Here is a 21,162-nt window from a genome sequence, read left to right as displayed (position 1 = left end):
GCTAACAAGTTTGACCGTCGTCGTTTGTTCCCGCGGATCAAACAGCCAAAACCCTAACCAGAAATCACGGGGAAGTTTATAATTACAAAGTTCGGTTCAATCTGGAGGGAAAACAAGAAAAGAGGAAGAACTAAAACTAGAAACTCCGGCGAAGCATTTCTCTTCGACGAAGAACGTCTATTGCGATTGGCAGTTTCTTCATGGAAAGCGGCGGCAAAGGGAGAGATGAAGAACAAGACGGCATGTCTGTACACTCTCCATGCAAAGCTCCTCCGTCATCCGCTTCTTCTCTTCCCAAGGTCTCTCTCTCTCTCTCTCTCTCTCTCTCTCTCTCTCTCTCTCTCTCTATTTTCAGACATTGTCTTATGATCGCTGGAATTTGATTTTGTTCTTGTTTTTTGTATGCTGTGGTTAGGAGCAAGCACAGATTGAATTGGAACTCAAACTCTTGCAAGCTCTTGAAATTTATCCACTAGTCAAACTGCAAGGCAAGTTTGCTTTAACACAATTCTATCTGGTTCTTAATTGCATGTATTATCAAAACGTGAGTACGTCATTAGTTTTCGAGTCTGTTCGTCCTCAGCATCATGATTGTAATCAGTTAAGTGAGAATCTAACCTATTGCCTAGTTGTGTGTTCAGTGATAATGATCAACTTCATACTGTTATTATTATTTTGTGTTGTCTGATCAAAAGTGGCATGGAGGACCAGAAATTACGAATGATGTAGCTATTCTTACGGTTGAGAAATGAGTGGAAGAGAGTACCGAGCAAATTAGAGTTGTCTTCCCGGGATGTCATTCAGTTTTTCACTTGACTAAGAACAGGGAGGAAATGTTGTGAATTGAATATGCTATAATCAATAAATCACCATCGAGAACTTAAGCTGTCAATTAGGCTCGCAAGGAAGGAAATAAAACTTTGACGTATTTGCTAATGATACCAGATAATGGCATCTTGTTCATTAGTCTTTTATTTTCCCTTCTACATACGAGCTTGCTGTCACTAAATTTTTGTTATTTTCATACAGGCATACATCGCCATTTTGTTCTCTTCGGGTTGATGGAATTTCTGCGAAGAAGGTTTTCTCTGCCCCATGTACCACCTTCTTTCATCTTATTCAGCTTTTGACAATAAAATCTAGTGGCTTCTACAATTTCTTTTGTATAATAGTTTATTGGTTTACTATCTTCTTGCCACAGCTTTGATCGTCAGTTCTCTTCTGATGAAGTTCTGCAGTTGTTGGATCGGTTCTATAACCTGGAAATGCTGGTAAAGAGAATCACTAACGCTTTGTTTTTTTTTGGCTGCTGGCTCAATTTTATTTGAAAAGGAAGATAATCTAAATAGCATAAATATATAATCTAGAAAATTCACTTTTCTGTTGTTCACTCTTTAGGAAAGAAAATGTTCACTCTTTAGGAAAGAAAATGTAACCGTCCAAGCCCGCCGCTAACATATATTGCCTTATTTGGGCTTTCACTTTCGGGCTTCCCCTGAAGGTTTTTAAAACGTGTTTGCTGGAGAGAGATTTCCACACTCTTATAAAGAATGTTTTGTTCTCCTCCCCAACCGACGCGGGGTCTCACAATCCACCCTCCTTCGATGCCTAGCGTCCTCACTGGCATTCGTTCCCTTCTCCAATCGATGTGGAACCCCCCCAATCCTCTCCCTTCGGGGCTCAGCGTCTTTGCTGGCATACTGCCTCGTGTCCATTCCCTTCGGGCACAGCCTCCTCGCTGGCGCATCGCTTGGTGTCTGGCTCTAATACCATTTGTAACAACCTAAGCTCATCGCTAGCCAAATTATCCTCTTTGGGCTTTCCCTTTCGGGTTTCCCATCAAGGTTTTTAAAACGTGTCTACTAAGAAGAGGCTTCCACACCCTTATAAAGAATGCTTCATTATCCTCCCCAACCGAGGTGGGATCTCACAAAAAAAATTTCTAATTCCTAATAATCATACTTCTTTTGGAGGGCCATGAATTTGTGACATGTTGGGGTACATACTAAGTAGAGCTCTGACCTCACATCTGACCTTATAAACCTCATATTCATTTTCTTTCTAAAGAAGATACTTTTCCAGATTGAGTAGGAAATATGTGTACAGCTTAGTTGACATATTCAAATTTACATTTTGTAGAGTTAGAACCAAATAATGTGAGGGTCAAGTCTTATTTCTCTTCCACGCCTTGAGTCATCTTTTTTGCCCTCCCGATAACTGATGAGATATATGTGCTAATATTGCTTTCCTCTCCATCACCAATGCATTTCAGAAGCCAGACGATGAGGAAATGGAAATTCTGAATCACGAGGAAGATTTCTGCTTACCACAAACCTTCTTTGTCAAAGAAGAGTCTTAAGGGAAATTGTTCATATGGATGGTACCTTAGCCCTTCCTGGCATCTTTCTACTGTCGATCCCTTTTTGTTTGTAAATGTCAATACAGAATCTTTTGCTGGATAGTATAATAAAAAAATTTCCTTTGTAAAGATGAATTCCTTAGTTTGTATACACGAGGCTCAATTTGCTAAGTTCTCTGTTCCGCATGCCATACTTCTATTGAAATGCCCTCCAATCTAGGAGTTCACATTTTCTGTTTTTTTTATTTTTTATTTTTGTGGCTGTTGCCAGCGTCTCTAGCACCTGAAGTGTAACGGTCTAAGTTCACTGCTAGTAGATATTGTTCCCTTCGAGCTTTCTCTTTTGGGTCTCCTTTCAAGGTTTTTAAAATGTGTCTACTAGGGAGAGGTTTCCAAACTCTTATAAATAATGCTTTGTTCTCCTCTCCAACCGATGTGGAATCTCACAATTCACCCCTCTTCGGTGCTCAGTGTCACGGTCATGCTCGTCCAAGGCATGTTGCCCATGACTGCATGCCCATGACAAACCCAACCCTTTATGTCTTTTTATATTCTACTGTTTTACTTTTGTATTTCTAGGAAGTATGACGTTTCAGAAATATCATGTTTAGACCCGTCAGACATGAAATGCCTCAGAATGTATTATAGGGGGTACGACTAGTTGTCAACTTCTCTCTATCTAAGGTTATATACTGTGAGCCGTCGTTATTTCTATCTTGCTTGCTTATATAACGTCTCTTTCGAAAATCTCTCTCTGCCCTCGTTTTCTAAAACCTTCTCTTAAAACTAAAGTCAGAGGTTCGAGCATACGTCGCTTGGCTGTAGGCGACGCAAGAACGAATTGACTTAGCTTACTTGTCATTAGAAAGTGAGTGCCGCACAATCGCAAGTCCGCTGCCATCAAAAGTGCGATTGTGACGCTCAGCGTCCTCACGGGCACTTGTTCCCTTTTTCAATCGATGTGAGACCCCCAATCTACCCCTTTTGGGCCAGCATCAAATTTATCGCTCAACTGTACCAGAGACGTCTCTGGACTTAAAATAAATCAAATTTGGAGACAACTCATTTGAAAGTTGATGAAGTTGATAATTTTCTTTGGCAATTTATCCCCATGTGGAAATTCATCAGGATGCAACATAGGAGCCACTGCCCCAATCTACCTGTCAACATCTTAGAAAGATTCATAATAGCCAGCCACAAACTCATGGACCTAAAAATCCTTCACATGGGCTACCTTAGATTTCTTTGAGAGAAGACAAATACAGGTTTCATTCCTTCATGATTTGATGGATCTTTGTAAAAACTAATCTTTCACAACCAAAAACCCTTAGGACCAGGTGCAGTTGCCCTCATCGACAATTTACACAACCTCTCAAGGGGAAGACCTTTTACGCCGCTCCTTACCCGGCGCTATAAGAATTTTCTGGTGAAGATAATCCCTGAAACCATACAAGGTATTGGCCCGTTTCACTTATATAGACACAATAGAAGGTTGAGTCTATTTTTTTTTTTAATTATGTTTTTCAAAAAATTATATTTATTCACATTACATCTCAATTATATATATATATATTCTTACAGGGTTGGATAGAGGTTGAATTGAGTTATAATTCTATTTTTGGGTTCTAAAATTAACAAATTGAATAAATAAAAAAGGAGATTAAGAAAATCTTCAAAAAAATGGGGATGTAGCTCAAATGGTAGAGCGCTCGCTTTGCATGCGAGAGGTACAGGGTTCGATACCCTGCATCTCCAATATTTTTATTAGATACTTTCATAAAATTAAACTAAGCACTATACCTCTCAAACATTAAATAATATTTTCTAACCATATCAAATTCATGTCTATATGCAAATATTTTGCCCAAAAGTTGTATTAATAGTATGAAATTTGATATTCTCATTCATATGGATATGGATATGGGGGGGGAGGGTTAAGTTTGAGATGAAGAGAAAGGAAGAGAAAATTGCCCTTTTATATTTCGTGGCAATTGGACATTCTTTACCAAAAGAAGAAAAATATGGTTCAATACAGAAATAACATGGTCTCAGTATCAAAATAATGAAGATATTTTTAAGGTAGAAAGCCAGAAGAGACGTGAGGGGTGAGGGGAGATAAATGGATTTCTAAGAATATAGACTGGCAAAAATGCATTGCAGCTACTTCTTCTGCGAAAAATCTCAAAATCTATAGATTCCACGTGCCTCGATTTCTAGTCATCGACATCGTCGGATTGGATCCATCAGCTTCTTCATCAATATGGTTATATGAACTCCGTATTACCCTGTGAGAGCAACCGAGACGAAAAGAAAGAAAAACATTCAGGTTGTTTATGAAGCAACCATTTCTCATCTCCTTTGAGAAAGTTTTTGGAGTAAAATCTTAGCATCTAAGGAGAAAAAGAGCATTGCTGGATCAAATTCCTACAGATGAACTATTGTTGCAAAAAGAACTATCGGAACAAAAACTACAGATTTCAAGAAAAATATTTAAGAATGAATAGAGGAATTACTTACCATAGCCAAACAACTGTACACATTCCCGTTGTGAGAATCCGACATAACAAATCGATCATTTTTTCACGAATGGTTTCTGGCAAACAAGGAGCCTTTGGTCGCTGCCATTCTGAAAGTCGATCACCCTTGCCTCCCAACGAATATGTGTAACAAGCATTCGCGCCTTCTCTATCGGTCCCACTTTGTCATTTAGAATAACCCATCCCTGAAAAACAATAGTCAAAATGATCGATATGATACTTGCACGGTTGCACCAGGGAGAAAAAGAAGCCTCGAGTTCTTTTTAATGAAGGACTAGTACCTCAGGGCGCAGTATACGATCCATCTCGACTAGAAATTCAAGCATGCTGCACCTACTTGAAAGTAGCTGTGAGAGGAGCCCATTTGCATGGAGCAAATCATATGTTCGTGGATAAGTGGGGAAAGGTTCACACCTACAAGTAGACGGCAAATTAATTCTTCTTTTAGCAACCAGATTAAAACTAATTGGACCCAAAAGTACGCAGTCTGCTCTTAGGAAGTGAAATTTTTCACGAAGACTAGAAGTAAGAACAGCATACCAATCGTGCAGAACACCAGCAAAACCTTGATCAAGTATGAGGGGAAGCGTATTAGGAGATCCAACAGGCACAACATTCATGACCCAAACCGTTTTCTTTTGCTCCACAAACGCAGCATTTAAACCCCCATAATGAGCATTCATGTCCATCACATTGCGTATCATGTTAAATGGAGGTAATGGATCTTCATCACCAGGCCTCTTTGGATGGTCAGAGAAAATTAAAGGCGTAAGTAAGGACCAATAGTTTTTCAAAGCCGTTCGCCAAATTTGTAAGTCATCAGCGTAGTCATCTGATTGAACGCCTGCAGATCAATATAAGACAAAAAGATCAGAAAATGAAAATGGTTCCATCATAACGCAAGAAAGAAAAAAAAACTTTCCATGGATTTCAGTCAAAGATGGAATTGTTTTTGGAATAAACTACAAATTCACATGAAAAAACAATACAGAACCATTAAGGAAGAATACTTTCCATGAACTTCAAGTTCAGCTGAACTCAAACGAAAACTGGAAGACCTGTTCTGGATTGGAATCCACCGCTTGCTGGTAGTACTACTTAGGCATGGTACCAGAGGTTGATAATATGATGGAGTATCATGCCCTTCTTTACAAAGTGGTACAATTTCCTGCTTGCTAAAAGAAGAAAGACGTTGAATCATTACTAAATTATTATACAACAATTACCAACGACAGTAAAATTACAAGTGCAATCAAACAAACGGTACATTGTAACATGGAGAAGAGAAGGTTCCGACTGAAAATGAACTCAAAGGTCAGCCATGAGGTAAATAAGTATTGTGCTTACCCAGATAAATAGCAACGAGGATCTGTAGTTTTCTGCCAAATATAAGTTTCATACTGCTGAGCTAAAAAAGTCCAACATAATCTTCGGGTAATCTCTTCCAGTGGTGTCAAAATGCTTATCTTCTTGGAAGACAATGAACCACCGACTGCCTTGCTTGTGGGAGAGGTTAAAACAAAATAACCTCCAGGTCTTAGCAACCGGTCGGCTTCAATAAGGAATATCCCACCTGCCCATCATTCATGAAGCAACAAAACAAGATAAAGTATTAAGTTAATTAAACTACACTGATATATGCATTGAAATGCATGCATATATAGTTGTTTCTTAATCTTAAAGGTTCACTATAAGTGTCTCTAACTCAACCAAATATATCTAGGCTGTAATGAAATACCCATGAAATAAAAGAAGGTTACGTCTAAATTTATTATCGAGTTACCTTTATCGTTCCAAGAGATTTCACATTGTGCACAGTGAACCATGTCAAATGACAAGGATGGATATGGAAGCTGTTTTGTAATAAAGTTGCCAAGCATCGCTGGAAGGCCTCTCTCTAGAGCCATTTGAACTTGACTGCCAGTCGCCTCATAGGTCGCAATGCACATAACCATTACATTCATTGATGTTAAATGAGCACCAAAGCTACCAAACCCACAACCAATATCAAGTATCGAGCGTACCTATAATCGACATATCAAACCGTTGATACATTAAATAGGTCTACTGCACTGAATTACAAAAGGATTGAAAGGACTGAAACACGGGTTACTATTTACAAGCTAATATGACGTTTATCATTTGGGTAATTTTAAAGATAAAGATTTAACTTGATTCACTGCATGATTTTGCTGCCACGAAGAAGATAAACAACCAGTATTTTTTAGATGAGATTAAGGCTTACACCAGCTTGAAGAAATTCAGAGTCAGTGCCTAAACCAATCATCTCTGCGATTTGAAAGGAATACTCTTTGACTCCATCACCATCCTCCGAGTGAAAAGAAATTTGGTTCTCTTCTAATAACATCAACCTGATCAATTTATTTAGAAAAGTACGGTAATTATTTATATTAACATCAATGAAAATAACCATGAATACAAAAGTAAAACAATTGCTGTGGTTCTAAGTCTAAGTGCTTGATTCATGGTTTTCGAGTTGAGGTTGAGTACCTTTTGGTAGGGCTCCCAGAAGACAGAAGTTGATCTTTTGTTACCTTCAAATTCCCACTCCATATTATATCCCTACCAACAGGCCAACTCAGAGGGATCTTGTAGTCTTTAGGAGGACGAACCAGGCAACGCTCTGCTGTTCTGGACACTTCACAGTGCCTATCATACTCCTCCCCTTCTTTGTATCCAGCTAACATATTTGCTGTAACATTGTAACATGGCACATGGTTTTCTCTTTCTTTTCCACAAAGACCAAACTCTTTGAGTCGACCCGTGGCTAATGAAAGAGACTTTAAGTCAAACAAATCAATTGCGGCCCTTTCTTTTTGCCTTCTATAACTAGTATAAATGTCAGACACTGGCGTGGTAGAAACTGAATCAAAGACATTTGAAGTAGACGTTCCTAGAACTACAATTAATGCAAGCACGCTGATGAGACACAAGATTAACCAGTTGAATGGTGGTTTGGAGCCCAAGATTACAGATATTTTATTAACCCAGGAGCTTCTCATGTCCAATATTTCTGAAGTACCTTCAATAATCCAGTTCAGAACCACTCTAAATGGGAAGCGCCTTCTGTTTAAATCTCGAAGCAGAGCATAAAGCATAACCTACTATGTCACATATTCTTCTATATAGATTTGTACTAATATTAGCAATCACAACAATCATTGAAGACCTACTTATGCTCCTTCCCAATTGAAAACAAATGAGTCACATAACGCACCACCAGATCAGAGTGTTATAGGAACAAACATAAGGAAGTAATACAAAAGCCCCTCATAAGTGGGAACTTCAGATCGAAGGCACTATACTTGGACGCACAATCATGGATCAGAAACCAATAAACTGATTATGAGCAAATGTCAGACCCCAATTGCACAAGAATTCTTCAAACCAAACTTCAAACCGACCAATCCAACGCGATCAATGGTCAGAAATTCAGTTTCCAAACAGTCGGCAGCGGGATCAACCTACAAACATAAGTCAAAGATCCATCAAATCAAATTATCATCAGAGACAACCGCAACGATCCCGTTCTTTAGAAGAAAAGCAAAATTGAATCTCAGAACAAATTCCACAAACACAAGTATCCGAAATAATCCTCTTCCATTTCCCGAATTTCCCGGCACCAAGAAACCAAAATGACGAAACCACAAGATAAGATACAGAACTTACCAATTACAAGTCAAAGAACCAAACCAGATCCCGAACTGGAAACAAAATCGACATAGATCCAACATAAAAATGCAAAAGCACAAACACACGAATCAGCAGTAAGCCACAATAATTAACAATTACATAAGAATCGAGTAAATTACAGAAATTACACACCAAAAAACACTTCCCAGCCACAGGAATTAGGGTTTTGGTGCATTAAACTCCGTGTTGAGCAGATTCCGAGTAAGATTCAGAGTCACAAAAGCAAGAGAAAGAGACGATCTGAACAAATCAGAATAGAAATTCTAGTTTTTAGGTGCCCGTTAAACTGAGCATGTGTATTTATGGCATTATATGAACTCCCTTCTTCTTTTTTGCTTTATATATTTTTCTCAATATCTTTCAAGAATGGGAATTTTGATTGCGATTTTTAAGCCAATAATGATTTGGCCAAATCGTGACCGTTAAAATATTTTAATAAAAAAAGAAAAAGAAAAAGCTGCGGCTCAGATGTGATTTGAATGCCTCAACCTTGCTTAACTTTTCATTAATGCTTTATTGAAAATTAAATAATAATAATTGAAAAGCCCATAAATTAATGAACTGCTTGGAGAAAATAAAATTGTCTAATTAATTGTATCATTAACCAGTTTATTGATTGATGTTAACCTTTTATCTTATTATCCTAATAATAATAATATAATATAATGACGTCATTAATATGTATTTAAGGAAGCTTTGGATGCCTGATGTACAGAGATTAAGAGGTAGCTTTTTGTCTCTCATTATAATAAAAGATATTTGTTTATTACATTTAATTATTTTTATATATAAAAAGTAACTCAATATTTATATATTGAATATTTTTAGTTTATGGTATTGGTTACATTTTTTGTATTTTTTTTTAAAATTTAATCCTATGGTAACACGGGCTCATTACGGTTGAGCTAAATTCACGAGGGTCATTTAAGGTGCATTTATTCTCGGTATATTTTGAAAGAACCCCTATGTATTAAAACCCAATGTAGAAATAATATATTTCTTATGAAACTTTTTGTAATGCTTCATGCTCGAGATTCAAACCAAGGTTTGAAATTTTGATCGGTAAAGATAGGCTTCGGATTTTCCTACGACGTAACCATGTTACATGTTTGTCTTGCTTGGAGAAGAAGCAATGACGGTATATCTGGAGAAGAAGCATCAACTATTTTCATATCTTGTTCCATCCTTTAGGGATGTTTAGTAGGTGTTCGAGCCTCCTAAAAAAATTTCCGACAAGAATGTTGGCTGCTTGAACATTGTAAGATATTGAACCGTCTTACTCTTGTGAACACTGATCATCAGTGGCAAAAGCCACAAAAAGCAGGAAAGCAAGCCTTAAAGTAAGGAAAGGTAGTTCGAAAGGGCGGGATAAGATAAGGCGACTAGGTTGAAGGTAAGGAAGTCTCGTACGACAACACATTTATAATATTATAATATTCCGTAATTGTCTTTTTTTTTTAATGGTGAAATAAAAACAAAATTGAAGGAAAAGGGGGGGGGGGACTAGCTTAGTAACATCACAATAATTTGAAAATTGACTCGCAGGACTAAACATATAATATATAATTTTCTCTCTCTGCAATTATTTAAAAAAATGATGAACATGAAAAATAAAAATAAGGATAATAAAGGAAAATTAGAGCCCTTCTAAATACGAAAAATGATATTGATCCTTTGATGTAGGATAATTCTATTTATTTATTTATTTATTTATTTACTTCAACTTAAGAAATCATAACTAATTTTGTAGTCTTCTAAAAATTATTGAAAAATTAAAACAATATGAAATTGTCACACTTGAGAAATGGTTTACTATAAAAGGGGATTTATTTTATATATTAATTTATTTTTAAAATGTTAAAGATAACAAACCCAAAAATAGTATGGACTATAATCATCTCAATCCATAATATCTAGATTAATTTTTTTTTTTTTTTTTTTTTTTTTTTTTTTTTTTTTTTTTTAAATAAAAGGCAGGATAAATTACTAATTATTGTACGAGGTAAAAATAATAAATTAATATCATTATTAAAACAGTTAATTATCCATATTTTTTTCTTTAAAAAAACTATGCTCACATTTTCTCTTTTTCTATGTTTTTTGAGTTCACGAAATCACAACTAGAATGTTGCATTACTTCATAGCATCAATGAAAAGTAAAAATAATATCAGTTATAAATTACTAATTAGTCCGAATAACTCTATTAGCCATAAACAAGAATTGAGTTAGAAAATTTTGTTAGATTAACTCAAAACTTTGGATGAATAGTTGGAGCAATCCAAATAGAGCTCACAACTCAAGTCAACCCTCTATTTTCAAGTTGGGTTGAATTTAAGTTATTCGGTTGTTCTTTCTTCTTAATTAGTTAGAAAAAATCATACTTATCAATAATATAGTTGCATTAATAACTAAAATCTTATAAATTTTAAATATCAGATATCTATAAATCATAATATATCAATAATATCAGTTATAAACGTTAAATATTCTTAATCTTTTTAAAAGGCAGGATAGGTTGAGTTGAGTTGTAACCCTAATTTCGAGTTGGTGACACTACAAAAAAAAAAAAAAAAAAAAAAAAAAAAAAAAAAAAAAAAAAAAAAAAAAAAAAAAAAAAAAAAANCAGCAAATGAATTGAATTTTCAATTTTCTAAAAAATTAAATCTAACACAAACCCAAAAAAATCTAGCTCAACCAACTCAGATCATGAATACCTCTATCACATCTAAGCTAATATTTTGTTTCAAATCTTATTTTTATTTTTAAATTTTATTAAAATTTTAAATATCTTCCCAACATTAATTTTTCCCATTAAAAAGCCAGTTAAAAGTTTAAATACAGAAAATTGGAAGAGGAAAAAAAAAAAAGAGTTAAAAAACGTAAATACTTTAGTGAGATAAAAGAATAAATGATCAAAATAACTATACAAGTTAGGACTAGATTAAGAGTCTCCAAGGGTGCTAATCTGGATGTGGTTGGAATGCATCCAAAGAGCTTTCACTTCCCAAATTTGAATTAATGCATTTTAAAGCGGAAAAAAAGGCTTTGATATGGAACCGGGTGGGTCTAAGAGAAAGTGGGTCATATTCGAAAGTCTTTTAATTTCCTAAAAGTACAATTTACATTTATAATTTCAGTTTAACATTTTAAAAAAAATATATTTATAATTCCATTATAAAACCTACAACAGTTTTATTAGAAACAATGCAAAGCCGAACCCAAAACAAGACAATTTGGTTAAGAGACCTAAAGGCAATTACTTCATTTGTCTATCCCTGGGAGCTGGAAACAAAACGGTTGAAGAATCCGGGCCTTTACTTCTCTTAGGTTACCAGCAAGGACAAAGTCAAAGATACATTTTTAATTTTTAATTTTTTTTTAAAAAATTTTATTTGTTTTGCAGTTGCAAACTTGCAACTCATCACATCTGTTGATTCTTGACGACTCTCACTAATCCAGACCGTCCATTGGAACAGCGAAAGGTTTTCTTATGGCTACACGTGCATTTCATCTTTAGTTGCCTTTTTTCATCCTCTGGTTTCATGCATGGAATGGAATTCTTCTCCAAACTATGCAACAAAATTTAGTGGGGAGAGAAAGGGAGATGGACTGAGAAGACAAGAGGCAGGAAGAGCGATGCTGCAGTTCTGATTACTACTCTGCTAACAAGTTTGTTCCAAGTTTTTTTTTTTTTTCTTTCTTCTTCTTCTGATTTTTCAGCATTCTAAGAAGGATGTGAATTAGCTTTTTGTTTTTTGTTTTTTTGGGTCAGATCTTGCTCTCGTCCAAGATTTTTCACACCTAGAAGAAACAATACAGAAATTTCTCGATCCTTTACACGCAAACCAAATCTGGATTCTTTTTTCTTTCAAAGATCAAGAGAATGCAGCAGATGTTGAAGTGATCTTCTTGTTCTAACTGGGTTTCTTTGATTATGATCGTATGAGTTATATCCATGGAGAATTCTAAAGAAAACAAGTTTGTATGCAACTTTTGCCACAAAATCTTCACATGTGGGAAGTCCTTGGGAGGTCATATAAGAATTCACAAGAATGAGAAAGCACCACGAGTTGCAGAGAAACAAAAGGAAAGAACAAGCATCGTGAAGCTTCAAGTTCCAATAGAGAGGAGGAGAAGCAAGAGAGATTTAGAATCTGAGGTTGCCAATGGGAATTCAGGCTACGGATTGAGAGAGAACCCCAAAATAACACGGAGGTTTGCTGATTCGGTATTCACTTCAAGGAAGGAGAAGTTTTGCAGAGAATGTGGCGAAGGGTTTCAGTCCTCAGAAGCTTTGTGTTACCACTTGGATTGTCACTCTGAAAACAAGAGGGATAACAAAAGGCTTGAATACGATTACAGGATCATTCATCAGAAACGGGATCTTATAGGAAATCAATCCGACGAAAGAGTACAAGAAGCGGCAATGAGCTTAATGATGATGTCTAAAGCTTTGAGATTTTCAGGATTGGAAGGTCTGAATTCAGTTTCGGAATCCTCTGATAGCAAATCATCATCTCGCCATTTTAGAGAAAGTGACACATCTACCTCCAACTCTAATGGGAGATTAGAAATGAAGACACATTCTGAATACGGCGGCGAGAATTCCAACTCTGGAAATTTCAGAAAAGAACTCTGCAAGAAGGTTAAATTGAAAGTGTCTATTAATGGACCTTTTATGGATGACGAATATAAGATACCGGATGTCAAATTTGGAGTCAGGATAGGAAGATCAAGTGCAGATATTCTAAAGAATTCGATGAAGACTCAAAAGAGTTATGATAAAGTGCCTGCAGCTTCTTACAAGTACGAGCTAAGAAAGAGGTTGAGAAATGATTTATATAGCCCTGATCTCTGGGAGGGTTCCAGCAGGAAGATAAGTAATGACTATTCAATCCATAGCGGGATAGTTCGTACACAACATCACAGAGAAAGCCAAACAAGAATGAGCAATGGCTACGAGTGGACGCATCAATCAGGTGAAAACAGTGTAAATATCACTACCAATTCCATCTCCATACCGGCTAGGGAGATAATCGAGTCAAGCAGTGGCAAAAACAAGAGTCAACAGGACACTTCTGGAAATGAAGAGAAGAAATTAGGGCCCAAAAGGAAACATAAGTGCCCAATTTGTTCCAAAGCTTTCAAATCAGGCCAGGCTTTGGGTGGTCATAAGAGGTCCCATGTGGTCGGAAGTTTAGAAGATGCATCTATTGTGACAAGGCAAGAGTCAAATGGGGTCACTGGTCTAATTGATCTTAATGTTCCTGCTCCTATGGAAGAAGAGGAAAGTGGGAGATGGGGTTAATTGCATTAGTAGGTTGGAGACAACTAGAAAAGAAATGCTAAGTTGCTGATGAGTCTGATCAAGGATCCAGGAGCATATAGCCATCAATCCAATAATACAGGCAAGTCTGTGATATGCTTCTATCTTGTCCTGATAATATGAGGTTATCAAACTTGCAAATGAAGTCTGTAGGGCAAGTTTTTGGTATTCGTTTTTTTTTTTTTTTTTTTTTTTTTTTTTTTTTTTTTTTTTTTTTNTTTTTTTTTTTTTTTTTGACACAAACATTAGAGCTCATCCTCTTTTCCAAATTTGGTATCATGTCCAAATATTTGGGATTTAATTGGCTTGAAGATGGAGAGGTTACACAATTCCTAGATGTGATGTTAATTCTTTTTTTCTTTTATCCTTGTTATAATTTCCAATACAAAGAACTCCTGACTAATTTCTCTATTTTTCCCTTTTCGTTTTTGCCATGAATTTAGTGGAGGATTGCAGTGATCTTAGTTGAATTCACTAGAGAATTCAAGTTCTAGGAATGATCCTGATTTATGCAACAAAACCTAAACAGAGCTCAGAGGATGGTATATTGATTTAACCAGCGAATTTTTTAGGACTGTTCCAGTGGGTTTAACTTCTTATGCAATCAAGTAGCTTTAATTTTGAATAAGCTAAGATATTCAAGTCCATATCCTGTTTTTGTCTTCCTATGTCATTTAGCAATTACAATAGCAATGAGTTGTAGAGAAAATTTTCCAGGAAAAAGAAAAGAAACAAAACCTTTTAAGATAGCAGTAGTGGAGAAATCTTCCATATGTCTCTTGCATACTCATGAATGGTTCTGTCACTGCTGAACTTGTATGAACCAGCTGTGTTTAAGATCGACATCTTGGTCCATCTCTGTACAGTATAAGTAAACATTAAAAGATTAGCAGCATGGCTTCATAGCATAGTGTAGAATCTGGTGCATACCTTTTGATCTCGATAGGCCTCATCAACCCTCTCTTGGCACTCTATGTAACTAGGGAAGTCCTTGCCAACGAGGAAATAGTCTGCCCGACCGAAACCTTCATTTCCTTCTAAAGATCCCATGAGTTCTTCATAGTTATGGGGACCAAAAACCCCACTTCTTACGAAGTCCTTCACTTCCTCAAACCGTGGGTCAGGAACAAACTATCCATAAAATCAGAATCATGAGATAAGCTACCAAACTTAATAGAAAAAATTTGGTTCTCTTTTCAAGTGTATGAAATGTTTGGCTTTTAAAAAACTATGAAAAATGGTTCGAATTAGTTCCTGGTGGTGACAGGTTTTCACAAGTTGACAGTCACAAAAAAAAGGACGTAATAACTCTGTTGACATTCTTCTCCTTACATAGCATAAAAAGAAGAGCAAAAAGTCATATAAGAAAATAATAATAATAATAACAACAATGACATTTTCCAAGTAATCCAAAAGATAAAATAATCACGTAAAGAAACTAGGTCTTGGTTTAACTTATCAGGTTATATTTCGCCGGTGTTTATAATAAAATAGTAATTCCGAAGTCAAACTTAAACCATTTGTGAAATTTCATGGGATTAAATTCTCATATTTGAAATTTAGTTACCAGAACGTCATACTATTCTCAAACTCAAGGGATCAAAGCATAGTTTTTCCCTTTTTCATTGAGCTTTTATGTTTAAAAGATTACTATCAATCCTGCTTGGTCTCCAACGAAGAGTTTCAAAGCTTACCTTCCCTTCAGCCCTTTCTTTTCTTAGACCAGCAATTTCATGCGCCCTTGCACCAAAGAGGAAAAAGTTGTCTTCTCCAACCTCTTCCCTTATCTCCACATTTGCCCCATCTAATGTTCCAATTAGTATGCAGCCATTCATCGCAAACTTCATGTTGCTGGTTCCACTGGCCTCCATTCCCGCCGTGCTTTTCGAAATTGAATTACATGACATGCAAAAACAATGCAGAAGTCAATACCAAAACCAGAGAAGTATATTGAAGACGAACCTTCCAGACCAACTGTAATGGCCCCAAAAGGAATAAGCCTGGATTTTTTTTTTCAATATAATAATTTCATTAGTTTAATGTTTGGTCGGATGAGATTGAAATTGAAGGCTAGCAAGATAATCCAAACTTGTCAGTTTACTACCTGATATGCTGGGATAGATCACTACCAGGAATGAGCACTTCTGCTACACTCACGTTGTAGTCTGGAACAAAGACTACCTGTAACAAAAACAAGTTTTAAATCCGGAAGTGCCCATAAATCGGTAAAGCCAACATTGGTTTCTGTAGCTAACACTTTCGAGGCAAGAGAACAATATTTTATGATATTTGTCTGCCACAATATACCTTCAAAAGGTCTCCTATGTCACTATCGTTATTGACGGTAGCTCCAACATCAACAATAAATTTCACAATCCTCTTGGCCTGGACATATGTGGAAAATGCTTTCCCGCCAAAGATACAGACTCGAGGAACAAACTTAGCTTCTCTTTCCTCGAGAGTCATTGCTTTCATTTGTTTATAACGATAGACCACCCCCAGGATGTTCAACAACTGCCGCTTGTATTCGTGGATGCGTTTAATCTGAATATACATATTCTGGTGTTAATCTTAGAAGTAGCATATAAGCAACGATAATTATTTTATGAACAACGTAGTTGAAAAAACGAGCGAGTGGTCCTTATCACTTTGGTCGTAGTACGAATGAGAAAATAAAAGTTTCTACAGTGTGAGCTCCCTGCAGAAGGTGAAAATTGTTGAAGTTTTTATCTACAAAGTTAACCATCGAAGGACAGAAAATTACCTGTACATCAAACATTGCATCAGGGCTGACTAAATAACCAGTTTTTTCTTCAAGAAAAGAGATAACTTTCAATTTGTTTCTTCTTCTAGCTTCCTTCCACATGGACTGGAGATCCTCGTTATCAGCGAACTGCATATACAATCATCCATCACATTAACATCAAACCTAATTTGCTAAAGCTATAGAATAGTTTCCAGTTCAAACGACACTAGCAATAAGGAAATAGAGACTTACTCCGCCTTGAATTAAACAGGCGAATGTATTTATGAAGCTAGAGATAGCAAATGGAAGATAAGTTCATCTGTTAGACAAATCTTCACTGAAGTAGAGACTTGAAAGTTTCGTTTTTGACCAGTTTTACCTTTCGTAGTATTGCCAGTTTCTCGGTATCTGTCACCCAGTGCTCCGTTCCAGTCCACTTTGTGATGATTTTACTCAGGTCCGGATTGCAAAAACGAATCCATCTTCTCGGTGTCACTCCGTTCGTTTTATTTTGAAATTTCTCAGGCCACAACTGACAATAGAGATGATATATTTTGAAATGTAACTAATGTTTAGAATGGAAAAGAAGCTCAGTTTCATGTCTGCAATAGTATGTTGAGAAGGCTATGCCAACAGTGGGACTTACCTCATAGAAGTCGTTAAAAACTTCGGTTCTAACAATTTCACTATGAATTTCAGCAACACCATTTACAGCATGCCCACCAACAACAGACAAATTAGCCATGCGAATCATCCTTGGATGCTTTGGATCAACTTTAAACGAAGCATCTACTTTATTTACAGTAACTTTGTCTTCAGACTCGTCTTCTTTATCAGGTAACGATTCCTCATCTATACTTTCAGCTTCCTCAACGAGATCGACCGCAGGCTCCTCCGCTGATTTTACTAGCAGTTCCATGACCGAGTCTGGTAATTCAAAATTTTCTAGAATTCTCATTTGCTTCAGCTTTTGTTGCAACAACTCAAGATCTTTTGTACCGTACTGAGCAATGATGGAATGGATAAGCTGAAGCCACCAAAAATAATATATTTTACTTCATTATCTGGAAGAAGGTACGTTACGGAGAATTCGGTGCATGTGTAGTGCATTTGTAGTCATATTCATAATCATCAAAGGTCAACCTATTGATATCCTTACCTCCTTGTCAATCATTTCAATTATCTGAACATGTCGAGGAAATAATTCCTGCATGAGGGGGAAACTCCATTTTTCCAGCGCCTCGGGCAGAACTGTATGATTTGTGTAGGCTACAGTCCTGGGAAAGAAAAGAAAAAAAAAAAAAAAAGGGAAGAAACGAAACAAACTAAGAAGCATAGAATTAAAATAATCTGAACATTCAGTCTTTCGTATAAACTTTTAATCTTTTATGATGGGGAGTTCTTTGCACTAATAAGGAATTGGCAAGTGCATAAATCACACTAAAGAGTATAAAATGGAAAACCAAATTCGATGAGGAAAACGTATCACAACTGATTTTATAGTTGGTTCTAATAGTAGCAGCAAAGATATTTATATGCCAGTAAGCCAATAAAAGAAAACCTTTGTGTGATGTTCCAAGCTTCTTTCCAGCTCAAGCCTTTCACATCCATCAATATTCTTATCAGCTCCGGGATACAGAGTGTAGGATGGGTATCATTCATCTGCACAGCCACCTTTTCTGGAAAATTTTCCCAGTCCACAGACTCCCCGGATCTCCTCTCAAAACGTGCGACAATATCTTGAAGGGAAGCAGAGCACAATGTGTACTGTTGTTTCAGTCTAAGAGTCTTTCCCTCCAGTGATTCATCTCCGGGGTACAGTACGTAACAGATCTTGCAGAACAGGAACGTTAGAATTTTCTCCAGTTAACCACTTGGAGTTATCAATAAATACGATGCATCATTAATTAATTTGAATTTGAATGTGCCTAGTAGTGAGGAAGATTCTAAAAGCAGTCAGTGCACTATTTATTTAAGGACAATCAATGGCCTAAATAATAGCTGAATTTTGCATTGAGAAATTAGAAGCTACATAAGGTGCTGAGAAGATGATAAAAATTGAAACAGAGCTTCAGCAGGTTCATGAAATTTCCATACCTTTTCAGCTTTCTTTATGGCTGCATATGCATTGGCATGATCTCCAACATTGAAAGAATTCAAATCAAACTCTTCGGGAGCAACCTTTGTGGACCACAAACGGAGGTTTATGGTGGTTTTAGTTTTATAACCTGGTATTGGAACATCATAGGCAACAGCAGTTACATTTTCTCCTCCAACCCATTGCTTACTTCCATCTGCGCCAGAAATGACTTCACCATAGAATTTCACAGGATAGGAGATGTCGTTTCTTGGAATCTCCCAGGGATTGCCCATCTGATGAAACAAAATTGATTCTTCAACACATGAATCATGAGACCACCAACCATGTTAACCAGCAGCAGTCAAGAACTTAAGACTTGCTTCGAGTTACCCAGATAGAATATATATTATTGTACCTCTAGCCAATTTTCAGCCACTTCCTCCTGCCCATCTTTTGTAATGAGCTGTTTGAACAAACCATACTTGTATCTGAGTCCATAACCCCATGCTGGATAGTTCAATGTTGCCAGGGAGTCCAGAAAGCAGGAAGCAAGCCGCCCTAATCCTCCATTTCCTAGTGCAGCATCTGATTCCTACAATCAAGATACCCATTGACACCGACCATATGTATATCAGTAAATAAATTCCCACAGTACAATTTAGAAAACTTGTTAGGTTAGTTTTCCATTTGAAGAAACTTGCTCCTTTTAGATTCTGCTATCTTTTTCAAGACAACATTTCTCTTATTTTAATAAACGATGTTTAATGGATATTAGAGCTCTTTAGTGACAAAATCTAAATATGTAACTCACTCAGGCCAGTTCATCTAAGATCTGAAATTGTTTCATCCATGTGACGAGAATAGTCCTATGTTTCCTAAGTCTATGTACCATTATTTTGATAACCTCTACTGAAGATCAGAAATTGGCGTACAACATTCTTCCTTGCCTATTTCAGTTACAGCCGCGAGTTTGTATAGGAAAGGAACTCCATAAATCCAGAAATTGAAAGCCGTTCAATGAAGCAGGAAATAAAGAGACCAAGTGCAATTATCGATATATCTCTCACCTGCTGTGCCACCTCCTCGAGATTACATCCTAACATTCTTAAAGCATCTGCATAAGCTCCTGATAGTTCTAAATTTCCAATTGCATTTAGCAATGCTCTACCCTGCAATCAAACCATAATATCAAATAAACTCATATCAATGACATCTAACAGGCTTCTCGCAGATTCAAAATAAGTTGCAAACTATAATCAGTGATTCTGTGTTGACAAGAACCTGTAGAAACTCCATAGACAGATAGTAGGCTTGCTTCACATTCATCTTTTCATAGTAGTTATACGTAGCATTCCAATTGATGATAAGCAAATCACGAACACTTTCAGCAGTAGCATAGAATGCCTTAGAAAGCCCAAAGCCCTCCGGAGAGAAAGAAGGCGTGAATTCCGAATGGTACTTAATACTCGCAGCAATGGATTCCGAATCTGGAAAAAAGGTATCGCAGTCGTCTACAACTATAGGAAGAAAAATTCTCAATAATTAAGGAAGCCAATTCCATCGACAAACACGTATGCATTCACATCATTGCAGATACAATCGTCGGATAAAATCTCAAGTCAGTTTCGCGCAATTTACCTCCTCCGTTGACGCGCTCCTTCATTTCCTTCTGTTGATCGTTGGCTACGTTCCTAATGCATAGCTTCCTTCTTGCAGAACTCGAAACCGAAGTTCTAAACAACAGAAGCCTCGTCCAAGTACACCGAAAACTGGACTCTGCACTGAAGCGAGAGAAGAATTTGGATCTTGAGGACTCAGGATTAGAATGAGCGCAGGTCCATGATAATCGCAATCCCGCCATTGCGAATCTTTGTGAGGAAGACGAAGAAGGAAGGTATTCTGTTTCTTATCTCCAGTATTTGTGAGTGCTGAGAGTTCAGTCTTGGCGGGTCACCAGACGCACGTTAGAAGCGCGGGAGATAAGAGACCTCAACGTCAAGTGGGACCCACAACTTTTCCCACGTTTTATTATTATTATTATTATTATATAGTAAATCGCCTCAAAATCAATAAAAAAAAAAATTATTTTTGAAACAACATTTTTTTTAACTCCAAAAATTATATTTATTATATTACGAAAATAAATTATATTATTGAAATTAGAGATAATTTTAAATGAAAGCGTGAACAAGTATCCAATCGAAGATTTGTAATTTAAGGCAAAATTAGAACTTAATTAAAAAAATTTGGACAACGTGCTCAAAACCAGTCTTAATCTAAGCCGAGTTGAGCCCACACATGCGTACGTACCCACCTAAACTCCACCTAAATTCAGATATTTTTTTACAAAAAATAAAATTAAAATTTTTGTGAGTCTAATAAAAAAAACTTTCATGAAT

General features: G+C 36.5%; 4 protein-coding genes and 1 non-coding gene across 9 annotated transcripts; 3 read left to right on the top strand and 2 right to left on the bottom strand.

Moving 5' to 3' along the window:
* The first annotated feature begins 32 nt into the window (after positions 1-32).
* Positions 33-2,550, top strand: LOC111801826. Its single transcript, XM_023686004.1, has 5 exons — positions 33-299; positions 416-488; positions 1,030-1,081; positions 1,202-1,271; positions 2,273-2,550. Exons 1-5 carry the CDS (start codon positions 201-203, stop codon positions 2,357-2,359), a joined length of 381 nt encoding a protein of 126 aa, XP_023541772.1. The 5' UTR covers positions 33-200; the 3' UTR covers positions 2,360-2,550.
* A 1,491-nt stretch (positions 2,551-4,041) lies between these two features.
* On the top strand, positions 4,042-4,114 carry TRNAA-UGC. Its single transcript has one exon. It is a non-coding gene; the product is annotated as a tRNA-Ala (tRNA).
* Positions 4,115-4,315: 201 nt separating this feature from the next.
* LOC111801825 (probable methyltransferase PMT5) lies at positions 4,316-8,927 on the bottom strand. Of its 2 annotated transcripts, XM_023686002.1 has the most exons (11): positions 8,743-8,927; positions 8,587-8,621; positions 7,408-8,381; positions 7,142-7,268; positions 6,680-6,920; positions 6,244-6,469; positions 5,911-6,071; positions 5,437-5,740; positions 5,178-5,310; positions 4,877-5,081; positions 4,316-4,644 (listed from the first exon to the last, which is right to left on the bottom strand). In XM_023686002.1, the coding sequence occupies exons 3-10, from the start codon at positions 8,013-8,015 to the stop codon at positions 4,932-4,934; spliced, it is 1,950 nt and encodes a 649-aa protein (XP_023541770.1). In that variant the 5' UTR covers positions 8,016-8,381; positions 8,587-8,621; positions 8,743-8,927; the 3' UTR covers positions 4,316-4,644; positions 4,877-4,931. The 2 variants fall into 2 exon arrangements, with proteins under 2 accessions (XP_023541770.1, XP_023541771.1); XM_023686003.1 differs by lacking the exon at positions 8,587-8,621.
* A 2,149-nt stretch (positions 8,928-11,076) lies between these two features.
* On the bottom strand, positions 11,077-20,701 carry LOC111801824 (alpha-1,4 glucan phosphorylase L-2 isozyme, chloroplastic/amyloplastic-like). Of its 4 annotated transcripts, none has more exons than XM_023685999.1 (16): positions 20,402-20,701; positions 20,045-20,280; positions 19,831-19,932; positions 19,179-19,355; positions 18,781-19,056; positions 18,245-18,516; positions 17,843-17,960; positions 17,330-17,710; positions 17,063-17,215; positions 16,702-16,830; positions 16,245-16,481; positions 16,042-16,118; positions 15,632-15,818; positions 14,868-15,068; positions 14,676-14,795; positions 11,077-11,164 (listed from the first exon to the last, which is right to left on the bottom strand). In XM_023685999.1, the coding sequence occupies exons 1-15, from the start codon at positions 20,622-20,624 to the stop codon at positions 14,679-14,681; spliced, it is 2,886 nt and encodes a 961-aa protein (XP_023541767.1). In that variant the 5' UTR covers positions 20,625-20,701; the 3' UTR covers positions 11,077-11,164; positions 14,676-14,678. The 4 variants fall into 4 exon arrangements, with proteins under 4 accessions (XP_023541767.1, XP_023541768.1, XP_023541766.1 ...); XM_023686000.1 differs by lacking the exon at positions 11,077-11,164 and adding an exon at positions 13,173-13,246; XM_023685998.1 differs by lacking the exon at positions 11,077-11,164 and having other exon boundaries at positions 14,521-14,795.
* LOC111802011 lies at positions 12,567-13,919 on the top strand. The gene has a single exon (XM_023686268.1). It carries the CDS (start codon positions 12,567-12,569, stop codon positions 13,917-13,919), a length of 1,353 nt encoding a protein of 450 aa, XP_023542036.1.
* Positions 20,702-21,162: the final 461 nt, after the last annotated feature.

The sequence above is a fragment of the Cucurbita pepo genome, chromosome LG09 (genome assembly GCF_002806865.2).
Source record: "Cucurbita pepo subsp. pepo cultivar mu-cu-16 chromosome LG09, ASM280686v2, whole genome shotgun sequence".
NCBI classification, from domain to species: Eukaryota; Viridiplantae; Streptophyta; class Magnoliopsida; order Cucurbitales; family Cucurbitaceae; genus Cucurbita; species Cucurbita pepo.
Note: the sequence above shows the minus strand (reverse complement) of the source record. Positions and strands in the feature narration are given on the sequence as shown.

Excerpts from the sequence above, each read along its gene's own strand:
- LOC111801826 (XM_023686004.1), top strand. The coding sequence starts at position 201 with ATGGAAAGCGGCGGCAAAGGGAGAGATGAAGAACAAGACGGCATGTCT. Across the intron at positions 489-1,029 it reads TCCACTAGTCAAACTGCAAG|GCATACATCGCCATTTTGTT; the intron begins GCAAGTTTGCTT and ends ATTTTCATACAG. Across the intron at positions 1,272-2,272 it reads TCTATAACCTGGAAATGCTG|AAGCCAGACGATGAGGAAAT; the intron begins GTAAAGAGAATC and ends AATGCATTTCAG.
- LOC111801825 (XM_023686002.1), bottom strand. The coding sequence starts at position 8,015 with ATGCTTTATGCTCTGCTTCGAGATTTAAACAGAAGGCGCTTCCCATTT. Across the intron at positions 7,269-7,407 it reads TCTGGGAGCCCTACCAAAAG|GTTGATGTTATTAGAAGAGA; the intron begins GTACTCAACCTC and ends TAAATTGATCAG. Across the intron at positions 5,082-5,177 it reads ATCGTATACTGCGCCCTGAG|GGATGGGTTATTCTAAATGA; the intron begins GTACTAGTCCTT and ends ATTGTTTTTCAG.
- LOC111802011 (XM_023686268.1), top strand. The coding sequence starts at position 12,567 with ATGGAGAATTCTAAAGAAAACAAGTTTGTATGCAACTTTTGCCACAAA.
- LOC111801824 (XM_023685999.1), bottom strand. The coding sequence starts at position 20,624 with ATGGCGGGATTGCGATTATCATGGACCTGCGCTCATTCTAATCCTGAG. Across the intron at positions 19,933-20,044 it reads TGTCTATGGAGTTTCTACAG|GGTAGAGCATTGCTAAATGC; the intron begins GTTCTTGTCAAC and ends GTTTGATTGCAG. Across the intron at positions 17,216-17,329 it reads TTTTTAACGACTTCTATGAG|TTGTGGCCTGAGAAATTTCA; the intron begins GTAAGTCCCACT and ends CTCTATTGTCAG.